Source organism: Cibotium barometz, chromosome 3, assembly GCF_041138505.1.
Source record: "Cibotium barometz isolate CiBa-2024 chromosome 3, ASM4113850v1, whole genome shotgun sequence".
Classification (NCBI taxonomy): domain Eukaryota; kingdom Viridiplantae; phylum Streptophyta; class Polypodiopsida; order Cyatheales; family Cibotiaceae; genus Cibotium; species Cibotium barometz.
The window spans coordinates 16000919-16023030 of NC_141048.1; the positions used below are offsets into that span (position 1 = coordinate 16000919).

The following is a 22112-nucleotide window of genomic DNA, read 5'->3' on the forward strand; positions in this document are numbered from 1 at the left end:
ATCTGACGAGGCAGACTAGACGGGTGGAGGCGGTGCCGCAACAATGCCGTGGTTGGAGAAGTAGTAATACTTAAGCAAGTTAAAATATGGGCAGTGGGACCATGCTGAGTTGGTTGTTGGATTCATATCATCTATGTATTTTAGTAGGAACCGAAATCTACATTCTATATACACACCCACCCACCAACATACACACACCCACGCACACACACAGTCGCTCTTCTTCTCACAGAATGTTACGAGCGACCAACAGTCGGATGAGGGGGCTACACTTTCCTGGTAGCAGACTCTACTCAAATGCGTCCTCTGCATTCCAGGTTCGTTTAAACAACATTCCGATCATCATACCTAATGCTTACCGAGAGCTTCAGTAAACCAAAATTACGTACCTCTACAAAATAATTAGTATCAAAATAATCTGTATGCATGTAAATAATGATTTTGCATATGTATGCATGCGTGCACGTACGTATGTGCGCACTTTGCATGTATATATTGCATGCATGTATTTGAGTACTTATTTTGCATGGAATACCGTTGCCAAGGAAGTATAGAAGGTGGCCTCTGTAGAACAACGCTTGAAATCTTCTTGGACTCTGACGGATCAGAGAAGGCCACGACATCACAACTACCCATGTGTCCCAAGAAATGGCAATCGCCTTAAGAGCTGTGGAGGTGCTTTTTTTTTGATCTCCTTGTCAAGTGTTGAGGCACTAGGTGATCGGGTGGGGAGCTTTGACTCTCTTTTTTGTATACATGGGCCTATTTTATTTGGTAGATGTTTATTTTTTTCATGTTTCTGACATCCAATTATTCAATTATTCATGGATCATATGTACTCATTTTCAGTCTCATAGATCCTTTGGGTTTTTTGTAGAGGTTGAATAGAGTCTTTCGTTCACACACATCAAAACACAAAGAAGGAGAGAAAGATTATGCTCTAAATCCACTTAATCCTATCCGGATTAGTTCTAATTGGAAGCATCATTGCCTTGTTGTTACCGTGAAATGTTCTAATTCAACCTTAGTTAAATAACTAAGATATTTAAAACTTAATTTAAGAGAGGCTTAGCAAGATAATCAAGTCAACAAGCACCCCACCATCAAATTCTCTTGAAATGAAAGCACCCAACTACATTCTTTTATAACTCAAAGAGCATTGATTGCACACACACTCCATGCGGTTGGCACAACCCACGTGACTGGATTACATCATCCATGACCTATGGAATCTCTACATCGCTTCCTTTTTTCTCATCCATTTACATTCACCAAACTTTTAACACCCATTGTGTGCTCACCCCTTTATTCCAAACACATGGTTAGGGCAATCTCGACGAGTTGCCTGCAGTTTCAAACCTTTCTTGGGTCTTGATCACCACCCTCATGGACAATGGGACACCCTTACACCCGAGGTATGAGACACTTGGGTACAGGGAGTCTAAGCTATGCCCTCAGGACATTCACTTGCTCATGGCAAGCATGGGAACATGTGTCCGCTTCCCACACACGTTCACATCTTTGTTACATCCTTTTTTGACACATAATCAAGGCAAGGCACTCGTGAAACATGCCTCTTTTCCTCAACAGGAGATAATGATAAATTCATAATGATTAGAAATTTGATTATGTATAATGCTTGCCAAGGGAGCCATTGACTAGTGGCATGGGTGCCCGTCCAAAATGTGGAGTTGGATGGCACCATGGGAAAGGATTTATTGGACCTTGAAGGACCCTCCCCAACTTAGAACTATTTTTTTGGCCCATTTGAGGTAGCGTGCTTGGTACACTAGAACCACCTTCTACTCGGGTATGGCGTCCTGTTCGTGCCTGGATACAACACAACACACTTCATCAACCTTGTCAGCATGGCCGCATCAGGGTCCTTCCTCTTCTACTCCGGCCTCCCCATCTGTTTCTGCGAGTGCTTCACAAGACTGCACCATCATTTACCTCATTACCTCGTTGAATTTATAGAAACACCTAGTCTTTCATATGGACTTCGCAATAATTGTAGATAAAAGAAGATGACGTACTTGACATAGTGATCATTTGGAATATCGAGTAAAGTGGACAGACAGGCCTCAGAAAAGCTCAACTTGGGAGAAGGTAAGAAGTCAAAAGAAGAGATTCCCTAATTTTGTTTTCGAGGATGCAAACCTTTCTTAGGGAAGGAAGTGTTACATACCTTATATTGAGAGGGTTTTTCTTAGGACTGCAACCGCATTAGGGAGTGTGCTTGGACATGCTATCTTATGTGTACCGTAGGTTTAGGTGTGTCATAGGAACATCTCGGCTTGCCTTCGAGCATAGAACGTCCCAACTCTTAAAGGTGGCCATCAATATGGTTATACACATGATAGCATGTTAGATCTTGGAGTGTCCCCCCAAACCGATGCTTTCACAGGTGGACTATGCCCATATCCACATTCAAGACCTAAGACCCTCTCCATGGGCAAGCACAGGTGCGGCATGGCAATGATGATGTGGCGATGAGGACTTGTGGCAAGTCATGGGCATGCAATAAAACGAACCAACCAGTAGCATTGGTGCATATATATATGTGGGTAGCCAAATCGTCATATTCTTCAACTGTTGGATGAAGTTTTAGCCAAGAGTGTACATTTGGTTGTCTCACAGGGTTGCAGTTGATTGATGTTTTCACTTAGCCATATCCATTGTGCTAGAGATTGAGTTGTATTACTTCTTTCTTGCACATCATTTTGCCAATTGCCTTGTGTCAATCTTGCCAATTGCCTGTTGTCTCTGTCTCTTGGGTGCACGTCAAGCGTAGTGTCTTGTGAGAGTGGAGTGGGGCAATGTAGCCACATGTCTCCCTAGACAAGTAGCGTGCTCGAGACAACTGCTGGGGACTCTTAATAAACAGGAGTTCCTCAAGTTCTCGGTGAGTTCTAGAGTCTAGTGTGCATGCCCAATACATGCTCTTGGGTTGGATCATCAAGTCCACTAAAAAGTTCCTTGTTCATTCATTGTTACAGTCATAGGAAACCCAATTTCAAGTTTGTGCCTCCCCATAGCACTCCTCCACCCTTAGCCTCACCTTCACTCATGGCCGATACAAATCTGGCCAGAACTGAACCCTTGGTCACCGTGCCTCCACCGACCCATCTCACATATACTTGGTCTTGAAGACCCACTTGACACCAATGACTGACCGTTTTGACGGCCTCGGAACCAACTCCCAAGTTTTATTCTTCTCTATGGCATCTAGTTCCACCTACATGGCTTTCCTCCAAGTATCCTGGGCTTCCTTGACGAAAGCGGGCTCTTTGTCCCGCATGATACGAGACATCAAAGCATAGTTTACTTGTAAGAGATCCGCTGAATGACTTTTGTCACGAACTCTATGTGATCGTGGAGGTTCGTCCTCTGTGGTCCATTTGGAGGGAAGCTCCGTAACACTTTACTCCCGAAGGGTGTTTAACCACCACCTGGGTACTTAAACAGAATGTGGATCCTCCTGTTGCTGCGGGGGCTCATCTCCAGCCGCGGGCTCAACCTCCTCAACTGATTGAGGCTGTCCAGTTGGAACAATTGATTGGGAATCATCATTAGAATCATTTGGGTTTCCAAGAAGTGGCGGCTCATCAACAGTGGAAGCTGGAACATGCTCATCAAAAACCACATCTGTCAAATCCCCACGGATCCCCTCGTGATCGATCTGGGTTCGAAACTCGAATCCTGCAAACAAACGAACAAACAAACAAGCAAGGGGGTGCAGGCCTGACTCACCTCCCAACCATGACAGCCGTGGGCAAGCCCACAGTCTTGGCTGTCCCCATCGAGCCACGAGCTGAGCTAACTAGGTTGACGTACCGACCAATCTCCTCCTCGTGATGTCCCATACCGCCACGAAGCTGCCCTCGCGGGCCTCGAGATTGCTGCCGGCCTCAGCTGCATAAAGCAGGTGCATGTCTGCACTAGATCCAGGCTCCAAGACCATAGAGCTCTCACAAACTCGCGAGACTCTCTATAATATAATAACTAACCTTGGCCACTCTTTTATAGGCTCTTGGCCGGTCATCGGGCATCCACACTTGGGTGCCCGCCCGTCCTTACTTGGGTGCCCGCCCGTTAGTATATCCCTAACTCAGCTCGTCAATCAGCCTGCCTAGTTCCAAGCTTCCCCAAGCCTCGAAACTAGTCTTGCATGCGTATAGCACACGGTAGATACCCACTGTCAATCTCCTCCTCGTGACGTCCCATACCGCCACGAAGCTGCCCTCGCGGGCCTCGAGATTGCTGCCGGCCTCGGCTAAAGCACAAAAGAGAAAAAAAAAAAACACAAAAGCTAAGCCTAGCTTTTCGAGTTTTTTTTGGCTTTTGGGAAACCTTTGTAAATCCCCTCACGTGGGCTTCTTGCCACACATCTCTCGAGTTCTCAAGTTCTCAAGTTTTCAAGCTCTCAAGCTCTCGAGTTCGCTTGCACTTTCATTGTGCAAAGATCGAATTTTCTCTCCACGTACCCTCTTCACGATGTCGACCCAAGAATCAGAGTTGGAGCCCCTCGTGGAATGTGAAGGCTTGCCGGCTACGGAAGGCACTGATGCCGATCTTTTTGACGAGTTTGTGTCAAAATCAGGTTTCCAAGAGTTCAAAGTAGCTCTCGAAGCTTCTTCGACGGAACGTCAGGCACAAATCGCAGCCCAGATGCAGGCTTTGCAGAACTCCATCGCTCTCTTGACCACTACCCTCTCTACTTTCTCGGGAATGGATACCTTGGCTTCTGCTTTAGGCCCCAACATTACTCCGGAACCGTTTGGGGGCGAGCAAAAGCAGAGAACCAAGGAGATCGTGGACACGTGGCTACACAAGTGGCAAGTTCACTTTCAGTTTCATCCATATGATGATGGAAAGAAGATACAGTTAGCAGCAGGTTTTCTGTCCGGCAAAGCTTTGCTTTGGTGGAACGAACTGAACCCTAAGCCAACAACTTGGGCACAATTTGAAGATATTTTCAAGAAAGAATTCCTCAAGAAAGAGGATGACTACGATGTTGTTGCCCGGTTTTCAGCTTTGACCATGACCTCGCAGCACCTCACTTATGAGGTCTACAATCCCCACAGATCCCCTCGTGATCGATCTTGGTTCGAAACTCGAATCCTGCAAACAAACAAACAACAAACAAGCAAGGGGGTGCAGGCCTGCCGTGGGCAAGCCCACAGTCTTGGCTGTCCCCACCGAGCCACGAGCTGAGCTAACTAGGTTGACGTACCGACCAATCTCCTCCTCGTGACGTCCCATACCGCCACGAAGCTGCCCTCGCGGGCCTCGAGACTACTGCCGGCCTCGGCTGCATAAAGCAGGTGCACGTCTGCACTAGATCCAGGCTCCAAGACCATAGAGCTCTCACAAACTCGCGAGACTCTCTATAATCCAATAACTAACCTTGGCCACCCTTTTATAGGCTCTTGGCCGGTCATCGGGCGTCCACACTTGGCCGTCCGCCCGTCCATACTTGGATGCCCGCCCGTTAGTATATCCCTAACTCAGCTCGTTAATCAGCTTGCCTAGTTCCAAGCTTCCCCAAGCCTCGAAACTAGTCTTGCATGCGTATAGCACACGGTAGATACCCACTGTGCACATGACATACTCCCCTTCCTCTAAGAGCTCACTAAAAAGCCAGGGCAGCTTCGTGGCGGTATGGGACGTCACGAGGAGGAGATTGGTCGGTACGTCATCCTAGTTAGCTCAGCTCGTGGCTCGGTGGGGACAGCCAAGACTGTGGGCTTGCCCACGGCTGTCATGGTTGGGAGGTGAGTCAGGCCTGCACCCCCTTGCTTGCTTGTTGTTCGTTTGTTTGCAGGATTCGAGTTTCGAACCAAGATCGATCACGAGGGGATCCGTGGGGATTTGACAGTGGTATCAGAGCATACCTCGTGAACGAGCAGTAGGTAGAGAAGAAGAGGTCGAAGAACGGTATGTGTTAAAAAGCTTGCTGTTTTTTCTGTGCATACTGCAGTTTTCAGATTTTGTATGTGTTTTTCTTCATCAAAGACCCCCATGTTGATGGGAGATGGTAGGTTTAGTAGGGTTGATTGCTTTGCAAAGAAGAGGCCTTGTGTGCAGTCGCATAACTTGCAGGGAGAGAAAACAGAAAAAAAAAAGAGAGCGAAAAAGCATGTTGATTTTTGTTGCTTTTTGGCGCAAGAGAGAGAGAGCGAGAGAACTGCTGGATTGGAGTGTTGCTGGCGGGTGTGCATACTGGTCGAAAGAGCCCCTGCTGGCGGGCGCCCAGGGTCGTGTAGGCAGCTGCGTAACCATGCGGCCTAAGCACTGCATGACTAGGCGGCCCAGCCAGGCTGCGTAGCCAGCTAGGTAACGCCCAGCCAGGCCAAGCGGGCGCCCAGGCCCAGCGAGGCAGGCGCCTAGGCTTATGCCGCTTTGTGGCCACGCCTACGCGGGCTGGCCCAGGCGCAGGCTGGCGCGAAGGACCAGGCAGACACACAGGTGGTGACGGTAACCGTAATCTTGCATTAACTCTGCCCAACGAGCTTTCCTGCCTCTCAAATCATCCGCATCACACACATACTTGATTGACTGATGATCAGTCAATACCACAAACTTGGAGCCATATAAATAATGTCTCCAAACCTTGAGAGCATGAATCACAGCATAAAGCTCCTTCTCAAGGGTTGGCCAACGAGATTGAGTGTCGTCTAGCTTTTTACTTTCAAAAGCAACCGGTCTACCATCTTGAAATAAAGCAGCCCCGATAGCATAGTCACTGGCATCAGTTTTAAGAACATAAGGCCGACTAGGATCAGGCAATGCTAAGATAGGTGCTTCCTTGACTTTATCTTTCAAAAGTCGGAAGGCCATATCCAAATCGTTATTCCAAGTGATAGGCTGATTGGACTTACGTCCACGACCTTTCAATAAGTCGGTTATCGGTAGTGTGAGCTGAGAGTACTCCCGTACAGATTTCCGAAGAAAAACTACAAAACCGAGAAAAGAACGAAGTTGTTTCACTGTTCGCGGTATAGGCCAGTCCAAAACCTTTTGAACTCGATCATAGTCAATGCTCAATCCATCTCTAGTGATCTTGTGTTCCAAGTAAATGATGTCGGTCATAAAGAACTCACATTTACTCAATTTAGCATATAGTCGATTCTGTCTCAAAATAGATAAGACAATCATGAGGTGTCTGACATGATCCTCAAGAGTACGGCTATATATCAAAATATCATCCAGGAACACCACCACAAATTTCCCCAAATGTTCACGAAAAAGATCGTTCATCATTTGCTGGAAAGTGGCTGGAGCATTGGTTAACCCAAAAGGTAATACGAGAAACTCGTAATGGCCATACCTAGTCCGAAAGGCGGTTCTTTCGACATGCCTTTCATGAATACGTATCTGGTGATAGCCAGTACGTAAATCTATCTTCGTGAAATATTTCGCTCCTGCTAACCGGTCAATTAGGTCATCTGATCTAGGGAGAGGATAACTGTTCTTAATTGTCAGCTTGTTCAATCGTTTGTAATCTATACACATTCTCCAAGTATTGTCCTTCTTCCTCCTAAGCAACACAGGTGCACCCCAAGGTGATTTACTTGGACGGATCTGGCCCATCCTCAAATAATCTACGAGTTGTTTAGCCAACTCATCTTCCTCAGCTTGGCTCATCCTATAAGGTGGAATACTCACAGGATGAGCACCAGGGATCAAGTCAATACGATGATCTACTGCCCGTTCAGGTGGTAAACCCGATGGCAGTTCCTTAGGAAATACATCTTGAAAAGAATCAAGTATCTTCTGTAATTCTTTGCTTTCAAACACACTTAATTCATTCACATCTATGGAAGGGATGAGAAAAGAAGAAAGTGGAATCAATACACAATGGAAAGCGGTGTACAAAGAAGAATCCATTATATTTCCAAAATCAATAGTATTTACAAGAGGTCCCTGAGAGGAATGAATACAATCACCTAAAATACTATACTTGGTGTCCCTATGCTGAAAAGAAAATATATGACTAGACCAATCTATCTGGACGTCAAGAGTCTTAAACCACTCAATCCCTAATAACAAGTCTACATTTTCCAGATGCATGACATAGCATTCCAGAGTATCTTTGTAGTCCTGAATCTGGATTGGAAGCATCTCCACCTTGCGATCCCAAACTTGTCTTCCCGCAGGTAGACGTACCTCATAGGTATGGTCGCTGAGTGTCGTATCAAGACTCAATTTCTGCACAAGTTTGTAGTTAACAAAGTTATGCGAACTGCCAGGGTCTAAAAGAATGTGAATTTTATGGCCATTCACTTCTCCATAAACGCGGAGAAGATCATGCAAGCCAAATACTTTAGAATTGAACAGACAATCAGAACAAGTACTAGGGCGAGAGTACAGTAATTGACGTACCTGTCAAAGACAACTGGTTAGCTGCCTTTGGCTTGGGTCCTGCGTTTGACTTGGTACCCTTTTTGCTTTGGGCACTCATTACGCATGTGTCCTTTTTCTTCGCAGATAAAACAACGTCCTTCCTTCTTGAGCTTCAAAGCCCGAAGGACTCGTTTTTTCTTCGCTGGTGTCGAACTGGAATTCTTCGAAGGTTGGTCCGAAGACTTGCCTTCAGGCGTGTTAGCCTTAGATGCGGAGAACTTTCTTTTATGCTTGTTCTCCTGCTCGGTAACGGGTTTCGATTTGGAAGAGACCATCGTATCATCATAGATACGAGCTGAATGAATGGCCTCGTCCAAAGTTTTACATTTGTTATTTTTAACCTGTAATCGGTACGAGTCGGGTAAACCAGCTACAAAAAACCCCAAAAGAGTAGCGGGATCCATCTTTGTAGCTTTCATCTGCAAGTCACGAAACTTCTGGAGGTAGATCTCATAAGTGAGGTGCTGCGAGGTCATGGTCAAAGCTGAAAACCGGGCAACAACATCGTAGTCATCCTCTTTCTTGAGGAATTCTTTCTTGAAGATATCTTCAAATTGTGCCCAAGTCGTTGGCTTAGGATTCAGTTCCTTCCACCAAAGCAAAGCTTTGCCGGACAGGAAACCTGCTGCTAACTGTATCTTCTTTCCATCATCATATGGATGAAACTGAAAGTGAACTTGCCACTTGTGTAGTCACGTGTCCACGATCTCCTTGGTTCGCTGCTTTTGCTCGCCCCCGAACGGTTCCGGAGTAATATTGGGGCCTAAAGCAGAAGCCAAGGTATCCATTCCCGCTAAAGTAGAGAGGGTAGTAGTCAATAGAGTGATGGAGTTCTGCAAAGCCTGCATCTGGGCTGCGATTTGTGCCTGACGTTCTGTCGAAGAAGCTTCGAGAGCTACTTTGAACTCTTGGAAATCGGATTTTGACACAAACTCGTCAAAAAGATCGGCATCAGTGCCTTCCGTAGCCGGCAAGCCTTCGCCTTCCACGAGGGGCTCCAACTCTGATTCTTGGGTCGACATCGTGAAGAGGGTACGCGGAGAGAAAATTCGATCTTTGCACAAGGAAAGTGCGAGTGAACTCGAGAGCTTGAGAGCTTGAAAACTTGAGAGCTTGAGAACTCGAGAGATGTGTGGCAAGAAGCCCGCTAGAGGGGGCACCTGCTTTATGCAGCCGAGGCCGGCAGTAATCTCGAGGCCCGCGAGGGCAGCTTCGTGGCGGTATGGGACGTCACGAGGAGGAGATTGGTCGGTACGTCAACCTAGTTAGCTCAGCTCGTGGCTCGGTGGGGACAGCCAAGACTGTGGGCTTGCCCACGGCTGTCATGGTTGGGAGGTGAGTCAGGCCTGCACCCCCTTGCTTGCTTGTTTGTTCGTTTGTTTGCAGGATTCGAGTTTCGAACCAAGATCGATCACGAGGGGATCCGTGGGGATTTGACAACATCTCTGTTGACGACAACCTTGTTCCACTCCGGGTCATACAACCTATATCCTTTGGAAAGAGAGTTATATCCCACAAAAACAAGCTTCTGGGACTTTGAGTCAAGCTTTCCCCTCTGCTTCTTTGGAATGTGAACATATGCATCACTCCCAAACACACATAAATGCATCACTCCCAAACATACATAAATGGGAGACATCTGGTTTCTTGCCAAAATACATCTCAAAGGGAGTCATGTTCGGTACTGAAGTTGTTAGAGAACGGTTGAGGATATGGACAGCCGTAGCCATAGCCTCTTCCCAAAGTGGACGAGGAAGATCACGATGCTCCAACATCGTCCTCGCGATCTTCACCACAGTCTTGTTCTTACGCTCAACTACTCCATTCTCTGAAGGCGAACCTGAATTGGCCAGCTCCTGCTTGATGCCATGTTCCGCACAAAACCACACAAATGCATTGGAAGAAAACTCTCCTCCTTTGTCAGCTCAAAGTGTCTTTATCTGCAAGCCAGACCCTTTCTCCACCATCACATGCCACTCCTTGAACCGAGCAAAAGCTTGGTCCCTCTGGGAAAGGAAATAAACCCAAGTGAATTTGCTACAATCATCAACAAGTAACATAAAATACAAAGAACCTCCCAAGGATGGCGTTTGTATAGGTCCACACAAGTTAGTGTGTACCAACTCCAAAGGTTTCGAAGCCCACCTGGAAGCCTGCTTTGGAAAAGATTCCCTGTGTTGGTTAACCACGAATGCAAGAACTACAACGTCCTTGCCTGCTGCCAACATCGGGCAAGCCAACCACCATTTGGTCTTGGAAAGCTCGCCGTAGCGCATCCACATTCAAGTGGCCAAACCGAAAGTGCCACAAGTCACCAATCTGAGAGCCTATAAGAGAGGAGAGTGCTGAGAGTTTGTATATACCGTTCTCCACTCCACCTTCCCAAACAACCTGGCCTGTCTCTCTATCCCGTAGAGCAACAGAATGCTCCTCAAACTCCACTCGAAAGCCAGTCTTGCAAACCTCATGCATTGACAACAGATGAAAACCAAGTGCTGGGACGTAAAGAACACGAGAGGAATGCTTCCCCCCTCTGCCATTGGGAATGATTTCCATCCTGCCCTCACTATGAATTGGTATAGTGGAATTGTCCCCAATGAAAATGCGACCTGACTGCCATTTAAGATCCTGTAAGAAATCACGGGAAGGAGTCATGTGCCTCAAAGCACCACTATCAAGAATCCACTCCCGGGTATCCTTGGCGGTGAAGCCAACTGCCTCCTCGCTCGAAGAAGATGAAGCATCTGTGTCCAAAATCTCCAAGTGCACAAAGGTTGGAGTCTTTGCAGCTGAAGCTGAAGAATCAACACTCTTCCTGTTACTCCGCTTGGGACACTTCCTCCAATACTGGCCTTTCTTGCCACACAATTGTTACAGGACCGCTCGGCCTTCAGTTTCTCACGGTCTGAATCGGGCTTCTTCTCAGAAGACTTCTCCGACGAAGACTTCCCTTTGCCCTTGTTGTTGTTACGGCCTTTCGATCGCTGGCCAGTCAAGGCCTCAGAACCTGCGCCCTGTGGAGGGTTCGTAAATCGCTCTTGCTGGTCCAAGACCTTGTTGACGACTTTGCAAGATTCATCACCCGAATCTGAACTTCCAAGGAGATCCTCTTCATGGGTGATACCCTGTTCTACAGAGAAGCCAAGTGCTGCCAAATCCCTCTGGCCAACGTCATTATAAGGTTTAATAACCTTTGATGACTTAGAAAAAATATATAATATTATTATTGGAGGCATGCGTTTTGTTATTCTGCTTTTGGCTTTTTGGAGAAAATCGGAATCGCCTCTTTATAAAGGGCGAAGGGTGGTAGATTCGAGGCAGGTCGCCGTGTGGATCATCATCGTGTGGATCATCATCGTGTGGCATGGCGCATCCCCTTGATGTGGTCGCCGTGTGGAGTCAGCACCGCTACGCGTGGTATATACGGCTACTAGGCAGCTACCAGGCTGCTGCGCATGGGCTACAGGCGGCGGGTGCTGCGCACATGGGCTACAGGGCGGCGGCTGCGCGCATGGGCTACAGGCAGGCGGGCTACAGTCAGCTAACGGGCGCCAGGTGGGCTGTAGCCAGTCAGGGCAGTCAGGCGGGTATCAGGTGGAGGCTCTCTATGCCAGGTAGTTGCACGTATGGACACGTATGTGCTTTAGCCAGCAATGGGCGCAAGGCGGGAGCCTCTCTACAGCCAGTCGAGCAGCCAGGAGGATTGCAGGCGGCCACATAGGTGCAAGGGCTGAACAACACGCTTGACTCTATCTCTCTCTTGGAAGAAGGCGAGCTGAAGGAGGCACTGAGGGGCTAACATCCAAGGGGTTTCTCTCTCTCTCTCTCTCTCTTCGCAAGTAGGTTTTGTTTACGAGATTAGGATGCAGAGGATCAAGCTACATATGCACAGGATGATGTTCTTCAAAGAGATGTGTTGTTGCTCTTCATCTTGGACTTATGTGCATTCAGGGATGGCTTGACACGTCCTCTATCTTTCTCTCTCTAGGTTTTGGCAACCGTGATTTGATGGTGTATCTGTCAAGGAAACAGGACATTGGTCTTTCGAGAAGAAGCAAGACTTTGGTATCGAGAAAACAGGCCTATGGTTATGGGATACAGGTCTTTGGTTTCATATGGAAAGCATGTCTCTGGATTCATGTGAACAGGTTCTAGTTTTCTTGAGGTTACATGCAAGCTGTGACTATAGGGAAGGACATGTGGTTTGGTACAGCCCTACTGCTGTTTGGGAAGGGTCTGTGGGATCCATGGTAGAGATGGAGAAGACCTTTTCAAGCAGGGAGATATTGTACAGGTGTGCCTTCCCTATGGAATGCTTTGCTGTAGTAACGAGAGTTCTTATTTGGAAGTCCTGAGTGAAAGTTTCGAGGGATCCTATTGATAGAGGATTCGACAAGTTGTACTATGTACTCAATTTTTTTTTTCAAGTAAAGAAATACCGCAAGGGGCGCCACTGCGTTTTGGGGCCAATCGGTGTCCTTGTACTATTTGCAGGAGCATTCTAGCTCCCCCTGTTTGTTTCCTTTTCCAGGGGTGATGAAGTGTTTGGTGTGCGAGTGTTTGTTTCACCGCCCGTCAGATTTTTGAAGGCCGGTTTTAGCAGCACATGCTCACGACCAGCCATGGGGCAGCTCACGACAAGCAAAGGGGCCAGTTGGCCAGGTGCCTGCAGTCGGCCAGGACACCTGACTAGGTTGGGCACCAGAGCAGCAGTCGGCCAGCATCAGAGGACAACCGACAGTCCTCCACACCTTAGGGAAAAATGGGAAAATACATGGAGAGAGAGGAAGAATGGGGAAACACTAAAAACAGGCAGGCACACCCACAACAGAGGCCTTGGTATAGTGTACAGACAGGAGATGATTGCTAACACTTTGATGGGGATCTAGGTAGACTTTGGACAGAGGATGCCATGCACATACAAGGGTGCACTACTACAGCAAAGATAGATCTCAATATCTCCAAGATATGATATACAAGATATGAAAGAGAGGAGCCATTAGTAGACTATACATAGTCTCCTAGTGGTGGTGGTCGGCCATTGTCGGGGCCACCCATGATTGGGTCCAACAAATCGCGACTGATGTAAGCCCAGCGGGCGTGCAGTGTGACAGACTCAACCACGTGTCCAAGAGATAAAAATATAAAGAGAGAGAGGGGAGAGAAAAGGGAATGAGGATCTTGCACAGCACACCACATTGAGCGGGGAACAGGCCCTGCCCCCTTTTAGGAATTTATTCAGGAACAATCCACGGGCACGCTGGCCAGGATCAATACAATCAATGAATACAAAACAAAGAGATATGCTGATGTAGGATATCCAAGTCGATGTCGATGTTGAGCCACGAGATCTCTGATGCCGAGCACACCACGGGGATGACCCACAAGTATCTCTCACCGGGCTAGTACCAAATCTAATATCCAAATCCAAATCCAATGAATCCAAGTCCAAGTCCAAGTCCAAGTCCAAATCCAAGTTCAGATCCAAATCCAAGTCTGGATCCAAATCCAAATCCAAGTTCCATAAGCAAGTTCCATGTTCATGTCCAAGCTTCATGCCCAAGCTATATGTCCAAGTTCTCCATGTTCATGTCCAAGCTCATATCCAAGTTCAAATCCAGATTCAAGTGGTCCAAGTTCCCATGAGTAATCTCCACAACTCCTACAACCTTGTCGATAAAGAAAACCATGGAAAAGCTCTTTTTGGCAAGAAAACTGATAAAAAATCAAATTTTTAGGGTTTTTGAAATTTTTAGGGTTTCTGATTTTTTGGTCCGTACATGCCCGTACAACTCCGTACATGTCTGTTCGTACACGCGTCCGTATCGCCCATGCATATGCCAATACAAGTCTAGGGCTGTCCGTACATGTGAAAAGGAAGTTGGATATGGTGTTGATGGCGAAGAAGAAGCTCTCCAAGATCATAATGATGCCCACACACACTCCACGATCTCCTTCAATCTTCAATGATCTTGTTCACGGTACTACAAGAGAAGTCCAATCCTTTTTATACTTGTAAGAGACCCTGCTTTTTGCCAAAAAGCCTTCATACTTTTGCTTTGCCTTTTTATGCTTTGCTTTTCTCTTTTTGCCTTTGCTTTTGCTCTTTTTAACTTTTATTAATAAAATATTACTCAACTTTTGGTGCTTTGCTTTTCTAGCTTTAAGGCCTTGCTTTTTGGCCTTCGAGCTACTTTTTGAGAAAGCGCCTTTTAGCTTTTTGGTCCGGCTCAGACTCCTCTTTCCAATGGTGCCCTTGGCTCGCGGTCAACCTTGTTTGACTTTTTGCTTTTTATTGCTTTTTGACCAAGAATGGTGCTTTTTCTTAATCAAACCTTATGGATCCTGTTCCCATGTCTTCTTTCACCTGTCTAGTGTCCAGGCATGGATTTCATCATGTGAAATAGAGCTAGGAGGACCAAATAGTTACAACTGACCGTATTGTAGAAGTGCTCATTATATTTGTAATTACCACAAGCACATATGGAAAACATTATGCATTCCCAATCCTGTGGAAGTTGAAAACTTGGCTAATCTTCCTTGATATTTTGGGTTAACAAGTTATGTAAGGGGGCCACAAGTGACCCTCAGAGTCCACCTCTAAGCGGTAATAAGTGGTCCCTTTAAATCCTCCTTTTACATCCCATTCCATCTATCCATCTTATGACCGTCAAGTGTCCCTGCTCTCTAAGTTGCCTTCCCGAGTCTTGCACCTTTTCCATGTCTCGCGGGCTTGGCCACGTCAGTCCATCGGCTTTGCACGTCTTGTTGGCCCATTGGAATGACAATTTGTCTCCCAGCTTCATAGTTTCCATTTCGGTACATTGTTGGCAAGGTGGGGTGTGGCATACCCTGAGGCACCAACAATTTTCAAGAGGCTTGGATGCTATCAAATGCCTTCTTGTCTCATTCTTCATACTTTGTGCTTAAGTGTTGCACTAATCCCTAAATGCAACTAGCAGTAGGCAAGGGTTCAAGATTGCATCAATGGGCATGAAAGGCATACACAATGCATGCACCAGATTGATGGTGTAAGAGCTTCAAGCACGTGCTGAAAATGAATGCAATCGATCTAATGTTCAAGTAGTATACTGATTGAATTAAGTCTTGCATATCCCTAAGTGTTGCACTCTCCCTAAATGCAACTAGCATTAGGCAAGGGTTCAAGATCATCAACGAGCATGAAAGGTATACAATTGATCTAATGTTCAACTAGTATACTGATTGAATTAAGTCTTGCATATGGCAAATTTAAGAGGCTGCTTACATAAACTGCAGTCTATACCCAACTGCATGCAGCCACCGAGGGCTTGCAGTAGCATTTATCATGGCTTGCTTGATCTTCCTGCCCAAAAGCATTACAACTTGTGGCCACTTTAATACCAACGGGGGCCTGCGGGGATTTGAACTCAGGACCTCCCCTCCCCAAGTCACAAGGCACTTTGTTGGGCTATGTGCCCCTTGTGTCTTTCCTATAATGCCTTGTTTCAAATGTAGGTCTATAAATAAGTACTATTGTCATGTTGTGGCTTAAGTATTTCTGGTTCAGAAAGGTGGATTGCTGGTATTTGACTTGGCGTGCCAAGAAGCAAGAATTTGATCCTTTTGGTATCTAATATAGTAAATAATCCTTCAGTATAAGAAAGTAACGATGGGCAGTTTTTGTTCGTTGTTGGGGTTAGACATTTCAACCTCGTGTAGTGATTATTGATGTGATGTTTCAACTTCGTGCAGAAAATCGGCTTCATAGGACTAGGGAATATGGGATCTCACATGGCAAACAATCTAATGAGGGCCGGATATCAACTTGTGGTTCATGACATGCAAGTTTCTAAACTTCTACCTGGTTTGTTTCCAGGCCTCCATACATGTACTATAATTCTTTGTGGTAAGTAGATTTGTTGATATTCTTTGAGGTTATGAGGATGGATTCACAAGAGTCTGCCCGGACACGCCACATTTTCTGTCATATGCATCACATCTGTGAGTGCCACATGGACATGGATCTTACTTGCAGCCGCCTCTTAGATAAGATTAGGGGCAGAAATGAACATGTTTTATGGATTACGCGGCCAACTTGAAGAACGAATTGCATCACATCCCTATATAAAGGAGGTCAAAGGTCATTGTAGGGCATTCAGAGGCATTAAGTCGAGGCACATCCTTCAAGGAGTAATCCAACATATGGATCAAAAAAGATAGCAATTCTCATGTGCATTTTTACATGGAGAGTACCTGGTAACCTTTTGCACATGCATTAGTAGTCATGCACAATTATGCACGAGCAGATCTTAGTTGAGATATGGGAACACCATGTATATTTTCATTGCAATATACAATAGTTCAGGTCTATGGTCTTCTCTACTATGCGTTTGTCGTCTTGATAAGTGTTAATCTGTGCTAATGCTAATCATCGTGTAAGTCTTCCGCCATTAGCAGCACACATTTTACATTGGTATCACAGTGTCAGGAGTGTCTAGATCAATATCCATGGTTAAGGCGAGGTAGGTAATCAACCCATCAAGGTGTGTGTTTTCTTCTCCAAGGTAACATAGTAGACATGGATTATGTTCTCAAGCTGAAACCTAATCCTGGTGTGAGTTACAGGCTTGGGAGCAGATAATCAAAGATGTGCGAAGATATACGGAAGGTGTGGGGGTATAACTATCTCAGAGAGAGATCCAAGTACAATTTGATATCTGCAGAGCCCATGGACAAAGATAAGAAAGTGGAGAGCACACCTGAGGATGAAGCTGAGCAGAGGGAATTTCCATGGGGGTGCTGAGAGCTTCAAGGACCGAAAATGGCACAATTGACTGTTTCCCATGTATGGAGTGTAGAGTGGAGGAGGATCTTGAGGAAGTTCTAATGTTAGTGGCGGTAGAGTCAGAGCCAACATAAGAATCTATCTCTGAACACTGGGAGTTGCCCAAGCTCAAACTAGTTTCCAAGATGTTAGAGCTCGAAGATCTCTCCGAATACCGTACGGAGGAGGAGGATGTCAACATGGGCACCATTTTCTGTGCCAGTTTCCGAGGAGCTACAAGAGAGTCTCTCCGAGGAGCTACAAGAGAGTCTCTCCGAGTCCAGTGAGGAGGATGAGGCTATTGGTGTTGTGGTCACTGGTGGTTCTTCCCGAGGCAGGAGCTCCTGTAGCGTTTCTATTGGTGACTCAGCCCGTGTGTTTGGAGCAAAGCTAGAGCCTACCATTGGACAAGACCCGAGGAGCAAAGGAGCATGGAGCAAGGGTGCATCATGTGCCCTAGTGCTCCAAGTTTAGAGGAGGGAATGTCATGTGCATCACATCTGTGAGTGCCACATGGACATGGATCTAACTTGCAGCCACCTCGTAGGCAAGATTAGGGGCATAATATGGTCTGATTTGGGCAGTTTTGACAGCCCAATAGACGCCCCCAAAGGCGCGGAGGGACGTGGCTCAATGGTTGGGACACAAGTTGGGCAAAATATGAACACGTTTTATAGTTTTTGAAGATGTTTCATGACCTGGAAATGGATGGCCAACCTAAATATGATTTGCCATGACACCCCTATATAAAGGAGGTCAATTGTCATTGTAGGGCTTTCACATGCATTGTTCTGAGGCGCATCTTTCAAGTAGTATTCCAACTTCTGGATTAGGATCAGAGAAGATAACAGTTCTCATGTGCGTTTTCACATGGAGACCAGCTAGTAGCCTTTTGCATATGCATCAATAGTCACACACGATCAAGCATCAGAAGATCTTAGTTGAGGTCTTTGAACATCATTGCATATATTCATCACAAATAGTAGTTTAGGTCTATGGTCTTCTCTAGTGTGTGTTTGCCTTCTCGATTAGTGTCAGTTTGTCTTTTTGCTTAGCGTTAATCATCATTTAAGTCTTCCGCTGCTAGCACACATGTTACATTTTCACATGTTGAAATATGATTTGGCCTTCACTGCTACATGAGAGGAGTTCAATAAGCGATTGCTCTACCATTAGTTCTACCCATGAACTTTGAAAAAGAAGTGAAGAATATTCATTGTATCTCTAAAAAGGGTGTCAAGACAAGGATCAATCAGTGGAGGTCTATTACGTTGCTTGGGGCTTCCTGGAAGGAACACTCAGACGCAGGGGATTTTTTGGGAGTTTGATCAGAGGAGTTTCATGCCTCACAGTAGGGTGTTCGCTTATGGTGACACAGGAAACGGTTCTCATATTTCCAGGTTTGTGTAGTAGGGATGCCCTTTGGTCCCATTTCTTTATGTTTTGGTTGTAGTAGAGGCTATGAGTAATTTTCTTCATTCTAGAGCAGGGGTTTTTGGTCTACAGCTACTATTTGAGGACTCAGGAGGGAGGAGGAGCCTTTGAGTTGGCAGTTGACGGTGCCATGTACCTTTCTTTAGGCCTCACATGCATATTTCGGGTTGCATTAGCAGGTGCACTCATTAATTGGCAAAAATCTGTTGGATTCTGGATCAATGACTTAGGCAGACCCACGTGGGGTATGGAGCTTGGATTTACATGGATTGAGAGAGAAACCCCCTCTAGATACCTTGGCTGTCAGCCTGTCAGGTTGGGATTGATCTCTTCCATGCAGCAATTTGTGCCAGTTTTCTTGAGTACACACAAAAAGCTTCTACATTGGAGCTCTATGAGACTGGACCTTGCCTTGAGTTATTGTTGCGAATCAGGTCTTACTTGCAACAGCCTGGTGTGTTGCATCATATTGGTGCTTTTCACAAGCATGCATTGGTTTGTTGAGGAGATTGATCATGAATTTTTTGTGGTCAAGCTCGAATGGCACAAGAGATACTCGGGCTTGAGTTCCATGGGATACAGTCAGACCGAAGAATTTCTTATCTTTCTCATTGCTAGCTACATGCCTTGCAGTGGAGGAAACTGGATGCACAGCACATGGATCTTTTTTGAGGCAGGTTATAGATCCTGCTTCTTCACTGCTTTTATCTGGTATTGTTTGAGCATGGAGTAGTATGAGACCTCTTTTGCGGTAGAGATTGTAAACGGAAGGGGCAACTGAACACGGAAAATTTAATCAATCATGAAATCTGAAAATACACATATGCATACTAGATAAAACAAGATGACAAAGCTGCACAGTACACCACACTAGGGGCCAGAAGATGGGCTGAACCCCCCCCCCCCCCCCCCCCCCCCCCGCCTCTTTATGGTTAGATTACCAAAAAGGAGTCTGCTTCCAATACAACTGTGCGAGTGCCCAGGGTTCACCACTGGCTGCACCTATTTCTTCCAATACCATATGAAAACAAGAAAAACATCACAATATCTGAATTTGCCGACAATTTCAGCACAAGTGAGAATTCCCGGCATCAAGAACATGCAGGACAACTATGGACAGCCCATAGCACTCCCACATCAACCCGGGACAACTCAACATCATCATCTTCCTCCTGTCTGGCTCATAAAGCAAGTCGACCAACCCTCAAAGGCTGTTTTCAGCAGTCGACCAGCCCTCGGTAGCCACAGAAGAAAGCGACCAGCAGTTGTGCACAAGCCTGCAAACCTCCGGTCGTAGAAGCCCACGACCAGCTCTTCCTCCCTGTTTTTAATCTTTGTCCAGCCTCTATTCAAGTTGTAAATCCACCGGCCATCAGTGGAGAACATGCAGAAGGAGTCGGCCAGCTTCTCCCATGTATCCGGTGAACTTCAGTCGCGATGGATGGCTGTAGAAACTTGCCAATAGGCTGAAAACCAGCCGACCAGTCCTCATGCACTCCTGAAAAGCATGCGCCCCCCCCCTCCAATATGGAGTTTTGTCAATAATAGAGGCTTCCCCGCTGAAAATAGCCCACACGTGTGCTTTTTTGGTCTAGAAAGGGGCGCCTACATGAAGGGAGTCCAAATAATGTCCAGTGCTCGATCTTTGGCCGCCACGTGTATTAAATAAGTCCCGCTCAATGTGTACTCACTTATAATGAGAGATGACATGGGTGGCCTTGGGGAGCCTCTAGCTATATATGCAGGAGTGAGTGTGGGAGACGTGTCATGCCTCATTAGTTAGATCTTGAAAGTACTTCAAAATCTTTTTAGAGGATTTAAGAGATGTCTCACAAATGTTTTGTGTCACAATTATGACTTAAACTCTTCGTTAATTATTGAAAGGACACCAGTGAAAGGTCACACCCTGTCACATGGGTCATCACCCAAGGACACGTCTATTCAAAGAGGCACTTCTATTGTTACATGCACTGAGGTTGATCGTGGTGACGCACAACAGGGCCTTCTTTATACCATTATGTGGTGAGAATCTTTAGCATCCAATTCAGAGAGTAAAGAGAGAAGAGAAAGAGAGTGAAGTAGACGACACCTTACTGGGTCCCAAATACCCACCAACCCCCCCTGCCCCTTCTGCCCCCCTGCAAGCGTGAGTATTTGCTTATATTATTCTTTGGAGAATGTTGTACAATGCTTGAGTAAACAAGCGATATGAATGCCCAAGGCAAGGACGAGGAAGGCCGTACGTCGACTGAGTATCTACCAATCCAAGGCTCTACTGAAGACTCTTCGGGCCACTGATGCAAGTCCCAATAGCTGTAGGACTGCACATATGCTGGCTGAATGTTGAAGAGGATCTTCCTAGATAGCCTGGAGATGTTTGGATGATCTGTCGTTGCTTGATCTTGCTGAATACCTGAATGAATAAATGGTAATGATGCGACTCCTTTTATATGTCAGTAGGCTGCTGGTCGGCCAGTTGGAGGGTGTCTGCCAGTTTTGGTGGACCTGAAAATGCCTAAAATCAGCATTAAACGCTGTGCATAAATCCTTTTGCCCACCATACTGTTGGCCGATTGCTCCATGACTTGATTGGCTGCTTGGGGACAAATAGCAATTGGCCGACAGGGGTCATGAGGCTTCCTCATGCTATCGGCTGCCTCCAGAAGTGGTTCAGGGCTGTAAAACAGCCCTTAACTTGACTGTCTATTGAACCACCAACCATGGGCTGGTCCAATATGATGTTTACATGCCTCTAGTGCAAACCTAGGCTAAGGTTGACTCTACATGCACTTATCTAATGAATTCTCCATGTGGGTTAAGAGGATTGACACTTGATTGACCTCTAAGGCTCGGAGACTGACCTACGTAGCTTGTGCTTGACTGTCCTTGGACTAAGGGCTCACAATGGGGTCACGGCATACGACAAATATTCCTATAAAAAGGTATTACTTTTGTACAAATGTTGCATTGATGATCATGCGAGTGTGTTAGTGTGTACCCCAGTGAAGGGTGCACTTGACATTCCTTCCTGCTTAACTTGGTGATAGGTTCATGGCTTCCAAGTAGTCCGCCAACAAGTGGGGGTACTCTTGAAAGAACTCTTCATCCAGCCATATTGCTTCATGGGTTCCTCGGTCTTTAAACTTCGTGTAAAACTGTCGTATTCTTCGACCGGATCCATGCTTCCATTTGTGGAGGAGAATTTGTTCTTGCGCTATGACTTCAGCTTCATCGATCATATCTGGTTGTTGCTCTTCTGATATATCCTACGATGCTGACCTGCATATGGTTTCAACCAAGAAACATGAAAGACATTGTGGATAGTCCAACTTTCCAGCAACTGTAACTTTAAAGAGACATCACTTAACTTCTGAATGACTGGAAATGGGCTGAAACTTCAAAATGAAAGTTTGGGACAACGCATGCTTTAGCCGTTGTTTCATGATGCAGAGATATACCCAAT

General features: G+C 46.1%; 1 protein-coding gene across 5 annotated transcripts in view; it reads left to right on the forward strand.

The window, feature by feature from the left end:
- The window catches only part of LOC147639761 (6-phosphogluconate dehydrogenase family protein), a 43324-nt gene continuing 21212 nt past the window's right edge, over positions 1-22112 (forward strand). Inside the window, exons 1-2 of one of the 5 annotated variants that reach the window (XM_086773662.1) lie at positions 1-317; positions 16144-16232. In XM_086773662.1, coding sequence (XP_086629788.1) covers positions 87-317; positions 16144-16232 — 320 coding nt within the window. In that variant the 5' untranslated portion in view covers positions 1-86. Of the gene's footprint in view, positions 318-16143; positions 16256-22112 lie in introns of all 5 variants that reach the window. The other 4 variants (XM_086773669.1, XM_086773642.1, XM_086773678.1 and 1 more) reach the window with 4 other exon arrangements.